This window comes from Dicentrarchus labrax, unplaced genomic scaffold (assembly GCF_905237075.1).
Source record: "Dicentrarchus labrax unplaced genomic scaffold, dlabrax2021, whole genome shotgun sequence".
In the NCBI taxonomy this organism is placed as follows: domain Eukaryota; kingdom Metazoa; phylum Chordata; class Actinopteri; family Moronidae; genus Dicentrarchus; species Dicentrarchus labrax.
Genome location: NW_026136707.1, coordinates 5,534,301 through 5,550,170, shown reverse-complemented (window position 1 = coordinate 5,550,170; position 15,870 = coordinate 5,534,301). Strand labels below are relative to the sequence as shown.

Genomic DNA, 15,870 nt, shown 5'->3' with positions numbered 1-15,870 from the left:
TTTCCTTCAACTTGACTGCTATGATATGTGTATACAGCTGAACTTCCTCTCACTTCCTCTATTTAATGCTTTTGTTAAAAGCGAAAGCCACTGATCAGGGTGGGCAAAGTCTTTAACAGACACAGAGCAGCTTGCATTGCTTGGCAATCTTTTTGCAAAGTGTATGCTTACACAGTGTTTACAGTGTCCTTGTGTCCTTCAGGCCTCATCAAAAAGAGGGAAAACGTATCAGAAGACTCATGAAATATTGTATGCAGTAAATTATGCGTTTATTATACACCAAAACATAAAAGTTAATATGAACCACATTTAGAAAACAATAAACAATAAACAATTCACAGGGTAAAACACGTGACTTCACTTCCCCTCCCCAAGAGCAGCAGCCACCATCTTCTCAGCATCAGCTGCCATTTCATCAATGGCACCATTTAAGGCTTGCAACATTGCAGTGAAGGAGCGGCTGACAGAACGGGCATGTCGGGGCATTGCCATCTCCACCAGTTTTGACGAACCCGTGGCCAAGTCCTTTTCTGCCGCCGCTAGCCGCTTTTTCACTTCACCTTTGGTGACCTCCACTGACAGTGCACAAGTCCGCATCCTTTTAAGGACTGTCGGTTCCAAGCCACGCTGTCGGGCCAGTCGCTCGACTGATTCATTGTCCAGGCACAGAGATAATTGTGCTTTGGTTAGAATCCGCACTGCTACACTTGAGTCCACCATGGAGGCCACAAAGGGAACAGGAATAGCCGACACCCCACCAGATAGTGAGGCGGCGGCCCATACTAGTGCTTTGAATGCCTCCTTTTTCTGAGTGACCAGGGAGGAGTTCAGCGTCGGCAGAGCCAAGAGAAGGGCGTGGGCTCGGATCTCTGGAAGGTCTCTTCCCATGTCCTCCAACAGGCCAGAGAAGTCAGACTTCTCCAAGGTGGAGGGTCTCACTAGGTAGACTTTAGGCTGTGCAACACCTTGTGATGTCAATACTTCCAGACTGGCTTTCCTCTTTTCTTCTAGGCTTTTTTCTGTATCTTTTGCTGAAGCTAAGAGGATAAAGTACACTGTTTGTCGCTGCAGTGACCTTGCCTCCAAGAACACCTCCACACTGTTGGGTTGGGGTGTCTTTGTGAATGTCATGAACACGGCATTGTACCGGAGGAACTTAACTCTATCCATGTATCCCTCAGGTTCAAATGGCGAGGTGGATGGGACAGGCGGCAGATCCCACAGGCGAAAGTCGGGGTGTTTAGGATTAGGGTAGCCTGCCAATTCCTCCGGGGCGACAGGGGATGGAGACGGAGCTGCTCCATCATCCCCAGGACCGAGGCCAAGGAGGGAGTTTATAAACGTGGGTTTTTCATCCCCACGGTCCCCCACCACAGCTAAGTTGATCCTGCTGATAAGGAGATCTTCCACTGCATCCTTGACCTCTGATAACTTATTGTTCTCTATGGACTCTTTAAGGGTCTCAAGGAGGTTCAGGCCTCTGAAAACATCAGCCATTGTCTGTGAAAAGATAAAGATTACAATTATTCATATGAATAATTAAGGATATTTGCAAACAAAGCATTAAAACTGATCAACCGGTGTCACAACATCTAACATAGCAATAAAAATGAATAAAACTGGCAGCTTTGGACAGTAACCCTTAACCCCCCTAGAAGAAACCTGAATTATTATATGACCGAAATCATATTTCTGGTGTCACAGGAAACCTGTTCCTTCAGAACTGGTGTACATTTGTTGCACTTGATGTAAGTTGTTAGTAAGTTGTGATTTATACATTACTAAAGTAAAAGTTACAACTTAACTTCAAACAACTAAATAGATACAAATGCCCCCTAAATCATAAAATGTCCCCAAAAGGTGAAACAGCTGTTTTTCTGCCACACAGCATTATTTTCTCATTAATTGCAGCCTTTTCGTGACACAATAAAGATCTAATTTATTGATATGATATTTATATATCAAGATTGACCTTGCTTACTACGATGTGCTACGGTGACAAGTGCCAGCCAGAAAGCTAATTAGCATAGTAATATGACAATGGAACATTGATTGTTGATTGGTCACTTGCCTTAGTTATGAATTTACATTCAAACCAGTTAGGTTATGCCACATTTTAGTAGCTGATTTAGTTACAAACTAACTAGTTGTTACTAAGCCTATAGTGTCAGCTTTACACCCCAACTTAGGAGAGAACTTAAACACATAGCTGGTGCAACTCAGTCAAGGTTTACATGGTACATTTTTCAGATCACAATCTAATTTTTGCCAACTGATGCAGAGTTTCCGTTTCAACACAATGTTGCACACACTCACCTACAGATGTGGAGAAGCGGCTCTGTGGTTGAAATATTTGTTCTCAGTTGTAAAATGTTGATTCTTCTGCAGCTCTGAAGCACCAGCAGCGTCAGGCTGATCTATTTAAGGTGTTTATCCAGCTAGTGGAACATTCTAATCCTGTTAGCTCAGCCCTAATCCAAAATCACTTTGAGTACATACATGCATGTATATGTAACCCTACTTGCATTCATGCATAAGCCTTCAACAAGGCACAAACATTTACAAGCACACACACATAGAACCACACGTTAAAATAAGTTTATGTTACATTGGCATTTATTTTTTTTTATAACAGCTTACATTGTTATTTTTATCAAGCAATAGCAGGAATATTATTACAATGAAAATATTTTCTAATAAGCACAACTGTTAAAGGATGGCCAAAACTCATCAGTATGGCAAGGAGGTACCTTAGAAAATATATTTATTAACAATACTGTTTCTCCTCACTGTCCACAATGTTGAAGATGAGATATTAGGTGTCCTAATTGTCAAATGGTTAAGGCACACACCAAATTACTGCAATGTCTACGCTTCAATTTCACTTGGGGACCTTTACATGATTACTGTTCTTCTACACTCTACAAAAAAAGATAACAAAAGATAAAGATGTATAAATTACAGTCAAAGCCTTAACCAAGTATGTTTTTTATTGTCCTAGGTTTACTATAAACCTTAAGTGTGGTAGATCAGGCTCAGGTGTATGAAATTAAATGACTACCTATTTTGTAATTCAGCTATGAAGACTTGTTGGTTAATGATGATACGCAGAACCAGTAAAGAATTTAGTTTTTGATGTTCATTCTTGTAGATACACAAAAAAACCTGGTCATCATCTGACAGTTGGCAGTTTAATTCTGTTAGCATTCACTAATAAAACAGTTATATGAATTTTCACACATTATAAAGAAAGAAAAGCTGCAAAATCTTGCTTTCCCGTTCCCTTTTATGAGGAACCCAGTATGCAAAATGTGTTTCAGTTGTTATTTTTGGCTCACATCCTTTCACAGCACGATTTCCTGTCTGTCTTGCAGCTGAAAACAGCGCTGTTTTATGTTTTTTATACACCAATATATTATGTGAATTCCTCTGAAATACAATAATTGGACTCAAATTCAACATTTGAAAAAACCTAAAAGAAAGATTTAATGGCCAGCAATCCTAGCCTTGTCTTTCTGAAAACTAAGTTAACACTTTTCTCATCTGTTATTAACATCTGGGTGCAGTAACACACTGGGTGCAGAAACACACTGTTGTCATGTTGAGGTTGCCACACAACCTCAACATGATGACATTACTGTGTGTTTTCTGTTCTTGTACAGAGTTTTAAATTGTGAACTTTAGAGCTAGTGGTAAGTGCATTTTCAACTTTAGAAAGAGGCAGGCTATCTTTTCCCTCATGTTTCTAGTCTTCATTAACCTCGGAGGAAGTAAGCAATTAAGTGATTGGCCCAGAAAGTCTAACTACTATATTTAAACTTTAAACATTCTATGTACATTGCATAAACTTATAGAAAAAAAAGGCACAATAACACTCATACAAAATACCCTTCTACACATCTTCGACATCGCCCATTGGTTTGTGGTGTACGGCTTTGAAGCCTCAAGTTCTGCTTTATTGCCATCGCCATGTTGGTTTTTCATAGCCAGCTGCAGGGATGTACTAGTTAAACAGTCTGTTCTGTGAAAATATTGTCTAGACTAATACAACCTTCTATACAGTGCAATATAGTGATTAGTGCTATTAGCAGGGCTGATTCAGCAAATGATTTGTACTACATTATAATGGTTAAACAATGTTAATTAGTTGAGGCTTACCACCAGGCTCATTTTGGCTTTTGACAGCAAGAAGTTACCACATCAGAACAAATTACAGAAGTAATCCTCAAACAATTAAGCAATACTATCCTCACCCATTACATCCTTCACAGTTGAATACAGTGCCCCATCCTCACCTTCCTCCTCCTCTGGTACACAATATTTTGTCTCCTCATCCTCCCCTATCATTTCCTCTTCTTCCCTTTTCTCTCCATCTTCTCTCTCCTTTGCTTTATCTTTTTTAATTTCAGCATACTCTGTCTCTGGGGTCCCTTGTTTTGTCCCTGCCTCTGCTGGATTCGGTCTGTTAATCAGGGAGAAATCAAGGTTGGAGTACTCCACGTCTGATTTCCCTGCCGCCACAGCTCCTCCTGCATCAGATGCCTCTTGGTCGATGGCCTGTTCATCTTCCACTGCTTGACCAGCATCGATCTGTCAGATACAACACAGAAATTTGTCATTTTATCAACCTCAAATGGCTCATTTCAGCATGAAGAAACATTTTAGAAGTGATTTTACTAAAAACTCCTGCACAGCTGTTTCTTGTAATAAAAATCACACATATTTGGGGTTTAACTAAAATATAATATGACCAGCTGCATAAAAATAAATACCAGTGGCTCCTCGTGACTTGTCACCATCTCCAGAGTCTCAGTCATATTTCCATAGGTCCTCTGTTTTTTCCTGTGGATAAATTATTTTTTAACAGAAACATGAATGTACAGAAAACAAGTAAAGATTACTAATATCACACTTGAACAGATTTTAAAGGACCATCATAGTAGTTTTGAAGCAATATTGGTCCCCTTAGGCCATTTAATAAACATTTTACATTACAGATAACCATGTCCCAAAGCACGTTATATAAGTCCTTTATGAATTGGGAATTCACATTCAGAGCATAGAAACAGATAGACCAAAAAAAAAATCTGAACAAAAAGTAAAATAAGAACTTCAGCTTACCTGTGGCATTTTGTCACCAAGCAGCAAATGACTGCGGATATAAGAGCACCAATAAAAAATGTAATGATCATTTCCAGCCGAGTCACAACTCCTAACAATTTCATTATTTGACCTACATGACCTGCAACAAAGAGGAGAACATTGTAAAGAATTAAATAAAAATTCAAAACTAAGGCATGACATGAAGATCCTGTACAGTTTGATTTAAAGGTCCAGCGTGTAACATTTAGGAGTCTCTGAAATGAAATATAATATTTATAGGTATATTTTCTGTAGTGTATAATAACTTAAATATAGGAATCATTATGTTAACATAATGTTATGTAATAATGTTTACAACAGACGCCACTGGTCACCTTCCATGAAGTCCGCCATGTCGAAGCGCCATGTTTTGACAGTAGCACAGAATGGACAAACTGGCTCACTCAGGCAACTACACTGCTAGACTCCAATAAATCCTACATACTGGACCTTTAAGGGTTACAGGGTACAATTTAGATTGGAGATTAGAGAGCTTTTAAAGTGGGAGTTGTTACCTTCTTCTTCTTGTTTGTCTTCGTCCACGCTGAGGTTCCCTTTTACTTTTCCATTTTTATTTCTGCTAACACACTCAACAGTGTTACTCTGTTTTTTAACATTTAGGATGACGGTGCTATTGACTGTGTGGTTTGACACACTGGTACTGACAAAGTACTCAGGGTGGTTCTCTAACAGCGGCCATTTAATGGTGGGTAGAGGAAAGCCATGACTGATACACACACAGGTCAGAACCTCCAACTTATGTTTGCATCTAGAGCTGTTTAGGATCTTTGGATGCACTGTAAAAAAAAAAAGAAAAAAAAACAGAATCACAACATCAAATAAAGTGTGCAGTAAAGTGATAGAAGATTAGGTAGAATATAAAAATTATTTTCCTTTATATGGAGCCAGTCTACTTACAAGTCACAGTTACATTAGCATACACAGTCATGTTAAAGTGTATTGCTGTACAGACATACTGTCCAGTATGTTCTGCTGTCACATTATGGATGACAAGAGTGGCTGTTTCAGTTTTGTTCTGCAGGCCAATTAGGGTTTTGTTGGATGGGACTTGAGTCCACATGACGAGAGACAAAGGGAAAGTTTTGCAGGTCAGATGCAGAGTATCGCCCTCCGTTACGGTTCTATTTCCAGTTATTTGAGGTTTCTTCACATCTTTAAGACAAAAATATTGGAACAAAAATTTAGACTTTCTCAGTTAATGTAATTTGTAAGCACTCTTAACACGTGGCTTCCACCAAAAGCTTCAGTCACTTTGACACATTTCAACATCTACTTGTATACTACAGTGGTTTCTGGGAGGTTACTCTAGTCTACTCAAGACATGAGGCTCCACTCTGAGGCTGAAAACACACACAAAGATGAAATGAGAATATATTGTTGACGGCAAGTTCTCAGATCTACTTTTGAATCTACTTTTTATACTGTAATTTACTGACAAACAAATTCAAAGACATTCTTGAGTGGTGTAGAAGTCATAAGTAAGAGAATACAGCACATTATGTTTTACTCACAGGTCACATTCAGAGTCACTGTCTCCTCTGTAGTGATGTTGTTTGTGAAGCTGACCTTACAGGTGACTTTGGTGCCGTGGTGTTCAGCTGAAAGGTTAAAGGTCAAAGTTGAGCTGTGTCTCTGTGTGACAGCAGTCAGATTCTCCGTCTTGAACTCAGTGATGTTTCCTGTGATGTGAGAGTCGTTCTCTCCTGTTCTTCTCCACATCCAGGTGATGTTAGGACGAGATCCAGAGCAGAGACCAGGAGCAGTGCAGTTCAGTGTGGTCTGCTGTCCCTCTGTCAGAATTGTCACTGTGGGCTTCTGGGTAAGATCTGAAGGGGGAACAAATGTACAATAGGAAGAAAATCAGGGTCTATTTGTGGAATTAGGTGAGCAGACGCAAAGGTAATTGTTCACTTTAAGTCGGACTAATATAATAATCTACTGTTAAATATTTCAGAGGGGCAATAAGTGGAAGGTATGGCAGGAGTAAAAGAAGACAGGCAGCTGGTGTTACTACTGGTTGCCCACAGAGTTCAATAGAACATCATTTTACAACTTTTCATAAAACATCTTAAGAGAGCGTAGAGCATTTTCTGTGGTCCTTCATACCTCCTACTGTGATAGTTACTGTATAATTGTATTTTTCATTTATTCCACTCAGGAGTTGATATGATCCAGAGTCTGCAAACAGTGAGGTCATTGATGATGATGCTGCCACAGTTATTCTGACTCAGATCAGGCTCCAACGGTGACACTCGTCCATTGAACAAAGTATTGAGGTTGGTGTTGTTCAAGTGGAGTTTTGTATATATATATAGTATATATAAAAATGTATAGGAACATTTATCATCAGTGCAAAAAAAGTCAAGAGACAAGATTGTATTAAAGATGCATACTGTACCTGTGTTAGCAGTGTTGCTTTTCACAGCGAAGAACAGAGTCGCCCAAATGAGAAACATCCTAATTCGATGATTGTGACAGACCAGTCTCTCTCTACACAGGACAAAATCGTATCTCTCAAATGCTCTCAGAACGCTATACAACATGTGCAAAACACATACAGGAGGTTTGGTTGATCAAACTGGACCAGAAAGAGCTCAACACCTGACAACCCAGATGTTAATACAGGATGTCGCATGATCACTCATTCTGTACTTAAGCAAATACATTTGACTACCACTTTCCCCCTGGGACATGATTTTGGGCCCCCGATGACGACTCTACGACAGCTTTGCACAATGAATATCTGTGCCATATCCTGGCCATCCTCGGTGTAAGACTTTCCCTACAGTCTGCCATATTACACAAGCACAAAGCAGTAATTTGAAAAAGCAATGTCATAGATTAAATGGTTCTCTTAAATAGATTTTATTTAGAAAGACATCTTAAATACAAGGTAAATGCTGTGTTTTACCTGTTTTTTTGTTCCCCTCCTCACTTCTCTGCCACGATGATCCGGTGTGACTTTGCTCTAAACTGACTCTTCCTCTGATACTTTTCTCTTCCTTCTTTGTGTAAACAATACTGGTGAGAACTGTTGCTACAATAGTGAGAATGCCTCAATTTCATGCAGTTACAGTCTCATACTATCACATTATGCATGCACCACATAGGCATATGCATAAATAACACTTTTAGATTTTTCTTTGTTACCATTTTTGTGACTGTGAACTGATAAAAAAAAGCTTTGGAAAGGGGAAGTTTATGGAAGTTGCACAAAACATTCTGGTCATCTTGAGAAACATATCAACCTATCAACAGTATCTTTCCTTTGTGTGTGATGTGCATGACTGTGAATGGTGCATATTTCTGCAGGGCCAGTTGAGTTGATGAAGAATATTCACACGTAAAAAACTACAATTTCTCCATTTTAGCTTTAGCCTCTATAAAGGCACTTTTGTATTTGTATAGTGTGCAATATTTGCACGTGCTGTTCTCATCAGTTCACTGAGTGTTCAATGCATTTTCATATATGGCATCACTGTACAGTATCTTCAGTGTCTCCGATAACTTCCTGTTGCGCTACTAGACTATAACTATCTTCAGCTAATAAGCTCCACTTCTTTCAAAACCTGTTGCTATATGTGTGCATATTCAACATAGAGTGCCATAGAGGTTGACAAGACTTTGTTTTCACTTAAAGTTCAAGTTCTACAAAATGTTTTTTCTCAAGAAACTCCGTGCTCTCTTAGAACTGAAAGTCAGGTCGATTCCGATACACATTTAAAAAGGGGAAGTAATCTTTTACTTAGAATAACATACAAATTGACCTGCAATGTATTTTTGAAATTTGAGGGTGACATTTTTTCCCCCTGTTTTGAAGGTTCCTCACCTCTTCTTTGAAATTAAAATGAAAGAATAAATACAAGAGATGTTTATTCAGTGCACAGGGTTAGCGTTTATTCATATGCAAAGCAGAGCACAGTTCTAAAAGACAGATCTGCACTTATGCAAACCAAACATAGAAGCACAGGGGATCCTGCAGAGCATGTGTGGTACAGACTTTTCACCACTGAGAGGCACCAAAGTAGGATTTTCACAAAAATGGACTGCATTTATATAGCACTTTTATCTAAAGTGCTTTACAATTTGCCTCTAATTCACCCATTCACACTCACTGATGGCATCACCTAACCTAACCATCTGGCGTTATTTGAGGTTCAGTGTTTTATAGGGTTTGAACAATCAACACTGCCATTTCTGGACAACCTGCCCTGAGACAGCCACACATGGCTTAAAATGAAGGTTCAAACCAGAAGTTCATTTATACCTTATAATAATAATAATTATTATAATAATAGTAATTATAATACATTTAATTTATAGAGCGCTTTTCAAGAAACTGAAAGACACTTCACATAAGTTAAAAAGGAAAAGAAAAAGGTCATAAAAATAACACCCTTAAAAATTATAGCTATATCTACAACACTCAATAATGAATCAAACATTAAAAGCTTGATGACAGGGCACCCGAATAGCTCAGTGGATAGAGCTGGCGACCCACATACCGAGGCTGAGTCCTTGCTGCAGCGGCCCAGGGTTTGAATCTGACCTGCAGCCCTTTACTGCATGTCATCCCCTCTCTCTGCCCCCCCTTTCCTGTCTATCCTCAGCTGTTACTATAATAAAGGCTATAAAAGGACCCAAAAAATATACTTTAAAAGCGTGATGACACACAATTTCAGCTGCATTTATTTCTTAAAAAGTAATGTAAAGTCTAAAAATAATAATAAGCTTATCTGGTACATAAAGCTATCAATTCTACTTGATACAGTGTAAATTAATCCTGTGTCAGACAAGCTTGTTTGCACAAAAAGACAAAATGTAAAAATATTTCCTTGAAATATCACATCTAAAGATGAATTTCTGCACTATATAGGTTCTGCTCTATCCTCCGTTTAATGTAATGCACAATGTTTCACTGTATTTATGTTATATGTTACAACTGTCTATGTTAAATCACCCGTCATGTTTCGCCTTGCTTCACCAATACAAAAAGAAATGTATCCATAAGTGACTCCACCAAGCTACACAGTCCTCAAATCTCAGCCATTATTTCATTCACATTGGAATACACTGCAACATCCTCCTCTTCTGCAACTATACACTCTCTTGTCTCGTTATCTTCCCCTATCATCGCCACCTCCTCTTGATTGCCCAAGTTTTCACCATCCTCGCCAGCATTGTCTTCTCTCTCCTCTGTTTCAACTTTCTTAATTTCAGCATACTCTGTCTCTGCCGTCTCTTGCGTATTCTCTGTCCCTCTGGGACTCTTCCTTGTACACTTGGAGAAGTCTATGTCAGAGTACTCTACCTCTTTGGGTTCTACGTCACTGTTAGGGGCTGATTGCCCAGCAGCCTCTGCTTCTCCCTCAGCTGCTTCTTGGCCATGGGTCTCATCATTTTCCACTGATTGACCAGCATCCATCTGTCAGGTACAATAAAGAAAGCATATGTCATTTGGTTAGACAACTTTATGTAAACTATCCATGGAATCCCCTAAGGTCTGAAAATGCTGAAAAGACTTGAGATATTGTTGATAATCCGTTAAAATGACCATACCTGCTTTTATTATAGTTATAGTTAAGATTGTTGTTGTGTGATAATGAGTAGTATTCTCATATTAGTCTTAAACAGGACAATTCTTGCAGTGTCTCTTGAAATTGAATTTCATATTGTAGCAAAATGAACTGCATGTCTCATCGCAAGACAAATATTTTAGAAAAAAGCTGTTAATTTAAATACCAGTTGGACCACTTGAGTAGTCACCATCTCCAGGTTTTCAACCGTATTTCCAGAGCTCTTCTGCTTTTTTCTGGTGAGAAAATTAAATAGGGACACATTAATGAAGAAAAAAAACAATTATCAAGAAAAGATTACTGGATTAAAGTCTTGTTTGTTTTTTAAAGGACCGCACCTGTGATTTTGAAAGTTTTAGCCCTCTATAATATTTATTCAATCCGGTTATCATGACGCTACCTAATATATTTAGATTTTTTAATATGTTCTTCCTAGTGTTACAACCAGACAACATTTATTTAATTTTGTTAAAATATAAGACCGGTCAGGTGGAACAGTGTCTCAGCAGTGTCACTTCAGAACAACAGCGTTCTGGGTTCAAACACCAACAAAGCTGACTGGCCTTTCTGTGTGAGCTTTCCATGTTCTCTAGTTTCTCCCCACCATTGAAAGGCATGCAGATTAGATAAATTAGAAACTAAACATTGTCCTTACATGTGTTTTTGTTTTATTATGTGGGATTTTACCACACGTAAAAACACATTCAAAGATGTAAGTGGTATACCTTGGAAAGTCGTTAGCATTAATGCAATATGGATAAAGTTAGCTAAAACACTGGTGTGGTCATTTATGAATAATCGTCATTAATAATGCCTAAAATGTCTGCATGGATGTCAAAAATAAGGATAATAAACTTAAAAGTGTACCTGTGGCATTTTCTGGCCAAACAGCAGATGGTGGCTGACAGAAGAATCCCAATCACAAACGCGATGATGATTTGTGGCTGTACAATCATTAACAAATGATAGAGGAGATCTGGAATGGAGAGGGACAAATAAGTTCAAATTACCAGTTGTGATCAGTGCTGCATATGTGAAATAACAAAAAGCAGTGGTTGAGAGTAAATAAAGTATGTTAGTTGTCAACGCTTATCTTCTGGTTTCAACTTGTCATTATCAATATTTATTATAATTGTGAAGTTATAATTTTGTTGTCCAAATACAAAGTTTACAGTGAAAGAGATACTAAAAAATGACAAAGCAGTGGTCTAGAGTAGCAGAAGGGTTTTAGCTGAGAAATTTTACCCTCTTGTTTGGGAGCGTCTGTTTGAACGGTGAGGTTTTCTTTTGCTTCCACATGCTCATTGCTGCTGACACACTCAACAGTAGTGCTGCTGTGATCTTTTATGGATAGGGTGACGGTGCTGTTGACTGTGTGGTTTGACACGGTGGTATGAACAGAGTACTCAGTGTAGTTCTTCAACAACGGCCATTTGATGGTGGGTAAAGGAAACCCCTCACTGATACACACACAGGTCAGGACCTGCGATTGAACCTTACATCCAGAGTTGTTAAAGACCTTCGAAATCCCTAAAAACACACAAGCAGAATCACAACATCACAACAAAATGCTGATAGTGTAAAAACCTAAACATCCTTTTCAAGAAGATTTGTAGTCTACTCACAAGTCACAGTTACATCAGCAAATACAGTCACAGTCCTGTTCAGATGTTGTGTTGTACAGATGTACTGTCCAGAATGTTCTGCTGTCACATTATGGATGACAAGTGTGGCTGATCCAGAGTTGTTCTGCCGGTCAGTATTAGGTTCACTGAGCTGGTTTGCGTTGGAACCGAGAATAGACCATGTGATATTAGACAGAGGAAAACTTTCAACACTGCAGGTCAGATTCAGAGCATGCCCCTCCTTAACAGTTGTATTCCCAGTGATTACAGGTTTCTTCATATCTGTGAGGCACAAAATAAAGTAACTGAAGTTAGGATATAGCGGTAGGAAAAAGACAAAAGAGTCAGATTAAATAAATGAAAGTAATGACATTTAAAAGCCAAAGTCATTATATACATTACAATACCTCACAATATTGATAGACCATTTACATAATTTGTGGGAATGTATTGCAACTCTAGAAAACTTCTTGAGGTATAATACTAACTTTTGTGTCCTACTGAAATACAAAAAGGCTATCCCTAATACTGCATAAATGTAGGTATGAGTTTAATATATATAATATAAAGAAAGAAAAATGACAATATACAGCAGTGTGACATATTTAGTACATAATTAAGATGGTATGTACATAATACACATAAAATAATGTAAATTCATTGTGTGTAAATGTTTTTGTATTCATACATTGTCTGAAATTGTTTTGTTCTTTTTAAATTAATACTACCACTGGAGGGCGCCAAAATTGTTCAAAATCTACACATATTGGCTGTAACAAACATCACAAGAAGTCAAAACATGTAATATATTGTAAATTGCATATTGAGATGGTCCCACACGGGTACAGGGACGTTTAAGAATGAGTTTGGTAGGATTTTTAATGTTGTAAACTTATTTAAGTAACCATATTAGAAGAAAGAAGAAAACACTACAAGACATTTTCTGTCTTAGAACAGTTGTACAATGTGTTTACACGTCATTGTTCAACAACATTTTCCATCAGACTGTTGTTCAGATGTGTTTACGTCTCTTAGCAAACATTAGATAAACAATAAAGGGTGAGAATACAGCACATTGTGTTTTACTCACAGGTCACATTCAGAGTCACTGTCTCCTCTATAGTGATGTTGTTTGTGAAGTTGACCTTACAGGTAACCTTGGTGCCATGGTGTTTAGCTGAAGGGTTAAAGGTCAAAGTTGAGCTGTGTCTCTGTGTGACAGCAGTCAGATTCTCTGTCTTGAACTCAGTGATGTTTGCTGTGATGTGAGAGTCGTTCTCTCCTGTTCCTCTCCACGTCCAGGTGATTTTAGGACGAGATCCAGAGCAGAGACCAGGAGCAGTGCAGATCAGTGTGGTCTGCTGTCCCTCTGTCAGAGGAGGAATCATCACTGTGGGCTTCTGGGTCAGATCTAATGGGAGAGCAGTCCATGAGTGGAATCAGGTGAGCAGCCTGAAGGTCAGCATTCACTTAAATTAGGCTTAAAACAATCAGTTACTGAAACATTTAAGTAATAATAATAATAATAAAAATGTAACTATTGCTACTACTACTACTACTACTACTAATAATAATAATAGATAGGATTTATATCAGGACCTGCTGCAGTTCCTACTGGCTGCCCACAGAGGTCAACAAATACAAAACAAATACAGAACTATTTAAATAAAACTTCATAAGCACAACAATGAATATTCACTGTGTATATCTGTTGTAGCTCTTCACCTTTAACAGAGACAGTTGCTTTTGGAGTGTATGTAAATCCATCATCTGTCTTCGCAGACGAGCTACCATTAACTCTGAGCTAATATGATCCAGAGTCTGACTTGGTGAGGTCATTGATGATGATGCTGCAGTTCTTCTGGCTCACATCAGGCTCCAACAGTGACACTCGTCCTGACTGATTTTTGTTGTTGTTCATTTTTGTGTGGAATATTATGTCTGATTTATCACATCTTTGTTTCGATAGTTCACATTTGTACCAATTTATATTTTGGGGTGTAAAGCTAGGACCAGCAGTGAAAGAACACGGTATCACAGCACAGAGTCCAGCCTCTGCTGTTATTCCTCCTTCACTGAGAGTGATACAGAACTCATCTTTACATGTTTCCTTCAATGATGAACCTGTCAAAGCAAACAGCAAGAGAAACACAGACAGTGGACATTTTGATTTTTACAATACACCACCTTTAAATAAATTATTAAGAAAGGCTACCACTGACAGACAGTACGGTGACTGTTTTATTTTATATATATAACAGCTGTTGACAGGAGAGCATATTTTTTTTATCTTATAATATCTTTGGTAAACAAAGAAGTCATTTACATAACTGCGCCCCAGGGTTTCCAAGAAAGTCAATATCTGTTGTGAGAAATGCTCTTATTGAGCTGGTTGATTTGGGGTAGAAAAATGAAAACCTTTAAAAACAATTTTATTCACATTAAAATTAAGATGCATACCTCTCACAGAGAAAAGAAGAGTCGCCCAGATGAGAACGAACATCCTGATTCGATGATTCAGTCAGTCAGTCTCTCCCTTCACAAGACCAAGTTTTCTTTTCAGAGGCACAAACATATTGAAATGTTTCAGTTGATGAAACTGGATCAGACACACCTCTATGGTTGACAGCCACATTTATTAATGTAAACACACAACATCCTGTATTTAAATCCACACCAACATCTCCAGGGTTGTGAGTCCCCTAAAATGTTTTATTTTGAAGCAGTTTTTGATATTTGTTCCGGAAAACTGCTAAATAAATAAGATATCTGTTGCAGCTCTGAAATAAATCTGCACTGATGCAAAATTACAGACTTTCTCAATTAAATATACTTTTGAAACCAGTAATTATTTTTTTTCTTTATTAATTTAATATTTTGATGTTATGGAAAAATTACTAGTTTCAATTTACAATTTTCAAACTGTATTTTAATTATAAATGTTTTTTACCTTGTGTCTTGTTCTCTTGCTTCCTTATCTACTCAGTGACCTCGACTGAGTGTCTCTTCTCTAAACTGACTCTTCCTTTTTTACTTCTTTCCTCTTTGCACTACAAGTTTCCAGGAAGTTGCTCTACACCGCCCTACAAAGCATAACTACAGTAACTATACTAACAGTGAAACTCAAAGTTAAAAGGTTTTTTACTGGCCAGTCAAAAGTATTTTATGTAGAATGGCGGGTATGTGCCTATTGAATATGTATTATCTAAATCATTTTTATGGCTTAAAAATCATGACCAATTATTTGACCTATGACCCCAAAAATGCAGCTACTGCACTCTGTCTTTGTATTACCATAAACAGGTATATAGGTAGTGCAAAGCAGGAGTGCAGTAACTACAGATGAGTGTCTACTTCCTGATAAAATCTAAATCTAATTTGATGTTTTAATACATTATTAAATATGTATTTCTTGTTTCATGTGTAACAAGTTGAAATAGTTGCCTAATTAAGAACATTTTGTAGTATTATTTTGTGAGGTTGAAATACCACAGTAATCCTTTGTC

General features: G+C 38.0%; 3 protein-coding genes across 6 annotated transcripts; all 3 read right to left on the bottom strand.

The window, feature by feature from the left end:
* Positions 1-143: 143 nt before the first annotated feature.
* On the bottom strand, positions 144-2,527 carry irgq2 (immunity-related GTPase family, q2). Of its 2 annotated transcripts, none has more exons than XM_051405476.1 (2): positions 2,317-2,527; positions 144-1,500 (listed from the first exon to the last, which is right to left on the bottom strand). In XM_051405476.1, the coding sequence occupies exon 2, from the start codon at positions 1,495-1,497 to the stop codon at positions 358-360; it is 1,140 nt and encodes a 379-aa protein (XP_051261436.1). In that variant the 5' UTR covers positions 1,498-1,500; positions 2,317-2,527; the 3' UTR covers positions 144-357. The 2 variants fall into 2 exon arrangements, with proteins under 2 accessions (XP_051261436.1, XP_051261437.1); XM_051405477.1 differs by having other exon boundaries at positions 2,321-2,527.
* Positions 2,528-2,594: 67 nt separating this feature from the next.
* LOC127366505 (tyrosine-protein kinase-like otk) lies at positions 2,595-8,337 on the bottom strand. 3 transcript variants are annotated; one of them, XM_051405472.1, is made up of 8 exons: positions 8,075-8,337; positions 7,562-7,653; positions 6,675-6,989; positions 6,061-6,315; positions 5,658-5,939; positions 5,122-5,242; positions 4,773-4,842; positions 2,595-4,590 (listed from the first exon to the last, which is right to left on the bottom strand). In XM_051405472.1, exons 2-8 carry the CDS (start codon positions 7,617-7,619, stop codon positions 4,234-4,236), a joined length of 1,458 nt encoding a protein of 485 aa, XP_051261432.1. In that variant the 5' UTR covers positions 7,620-7,653; positions 8,075-8,337; the 3' UTR covers positions 2,595-4,233. The 3 variants fall into 3 exon arrangements, with proteins under 3 accessions (XP_051261432.1, XP_051261433.1, XP_051261431.1); XM_051405473.1 differs by having other exon boundaries at positions 7,562-7,620; XM_051405471.1 differs by lacking the exon at positions 8,075-8,337 and having other exon boundaries at positions 7,562-8,042.
* A 697-nt stretch (positions 8,338-9,034) lies between these two features.
* On the bottom strand, positions 9,035-15,476 carry LOC127366504 (sialic acid-binding Ig-like lectin 5). Its single transcript, XM_051405470.1, is given in 9 exon segments — positions 9,035-10,588; positions 10,906-10,975; positions 11,607-11,715; positions 11,985-12,269; positions 12,365-12,646; positions 13,455-13,775; positions 14,090-14,488; positions 14,825-14,919; positions 15,315-15,476. Coding segments are annotated over 8 exon segments (1,899 nt in total). The 5' UTR covers positions 14,868-14,919; positions 15,315-15,476; the 3' UTR covers positions 9,035-10,198.
* Between the last annotated feature and the right edge of the window lie 394 nt (positions 15,477-15,870).

Excerpts from the sequence above, each read along its gene's own strand:
- irgq2 (XM_051405476.1), bottom strand. The coding sequence starts at position 1,497 with ATGGCTGATGTTTTCAGAGGCCTGAACCTCCTTGAGACCCTTAAAGAG.
- LOC127366505 (XM_051405471.1), bottom strand. The coding sequence starts at position 7,706 with ATGTTGTATAGCGTTCTGAGAGCATTTGAGAGATACGATTTTGTCCTG. Across the intron at positions 4,843-5,121 it reads TTGGTGACAAAATGCCACAG|GAAAAAACAGAGGACCTATG; the intron begins GTAAGCTGAAGT and ends ATTTATCCACAG. Across the intron at positions 4,591-4,772 it reads CAAGTCACGAGGAGCCACTG|ATCGATGCTGGTCAAGCAGT; the intron begins GTATTTATTTTT and ends TGTATCTGACAG.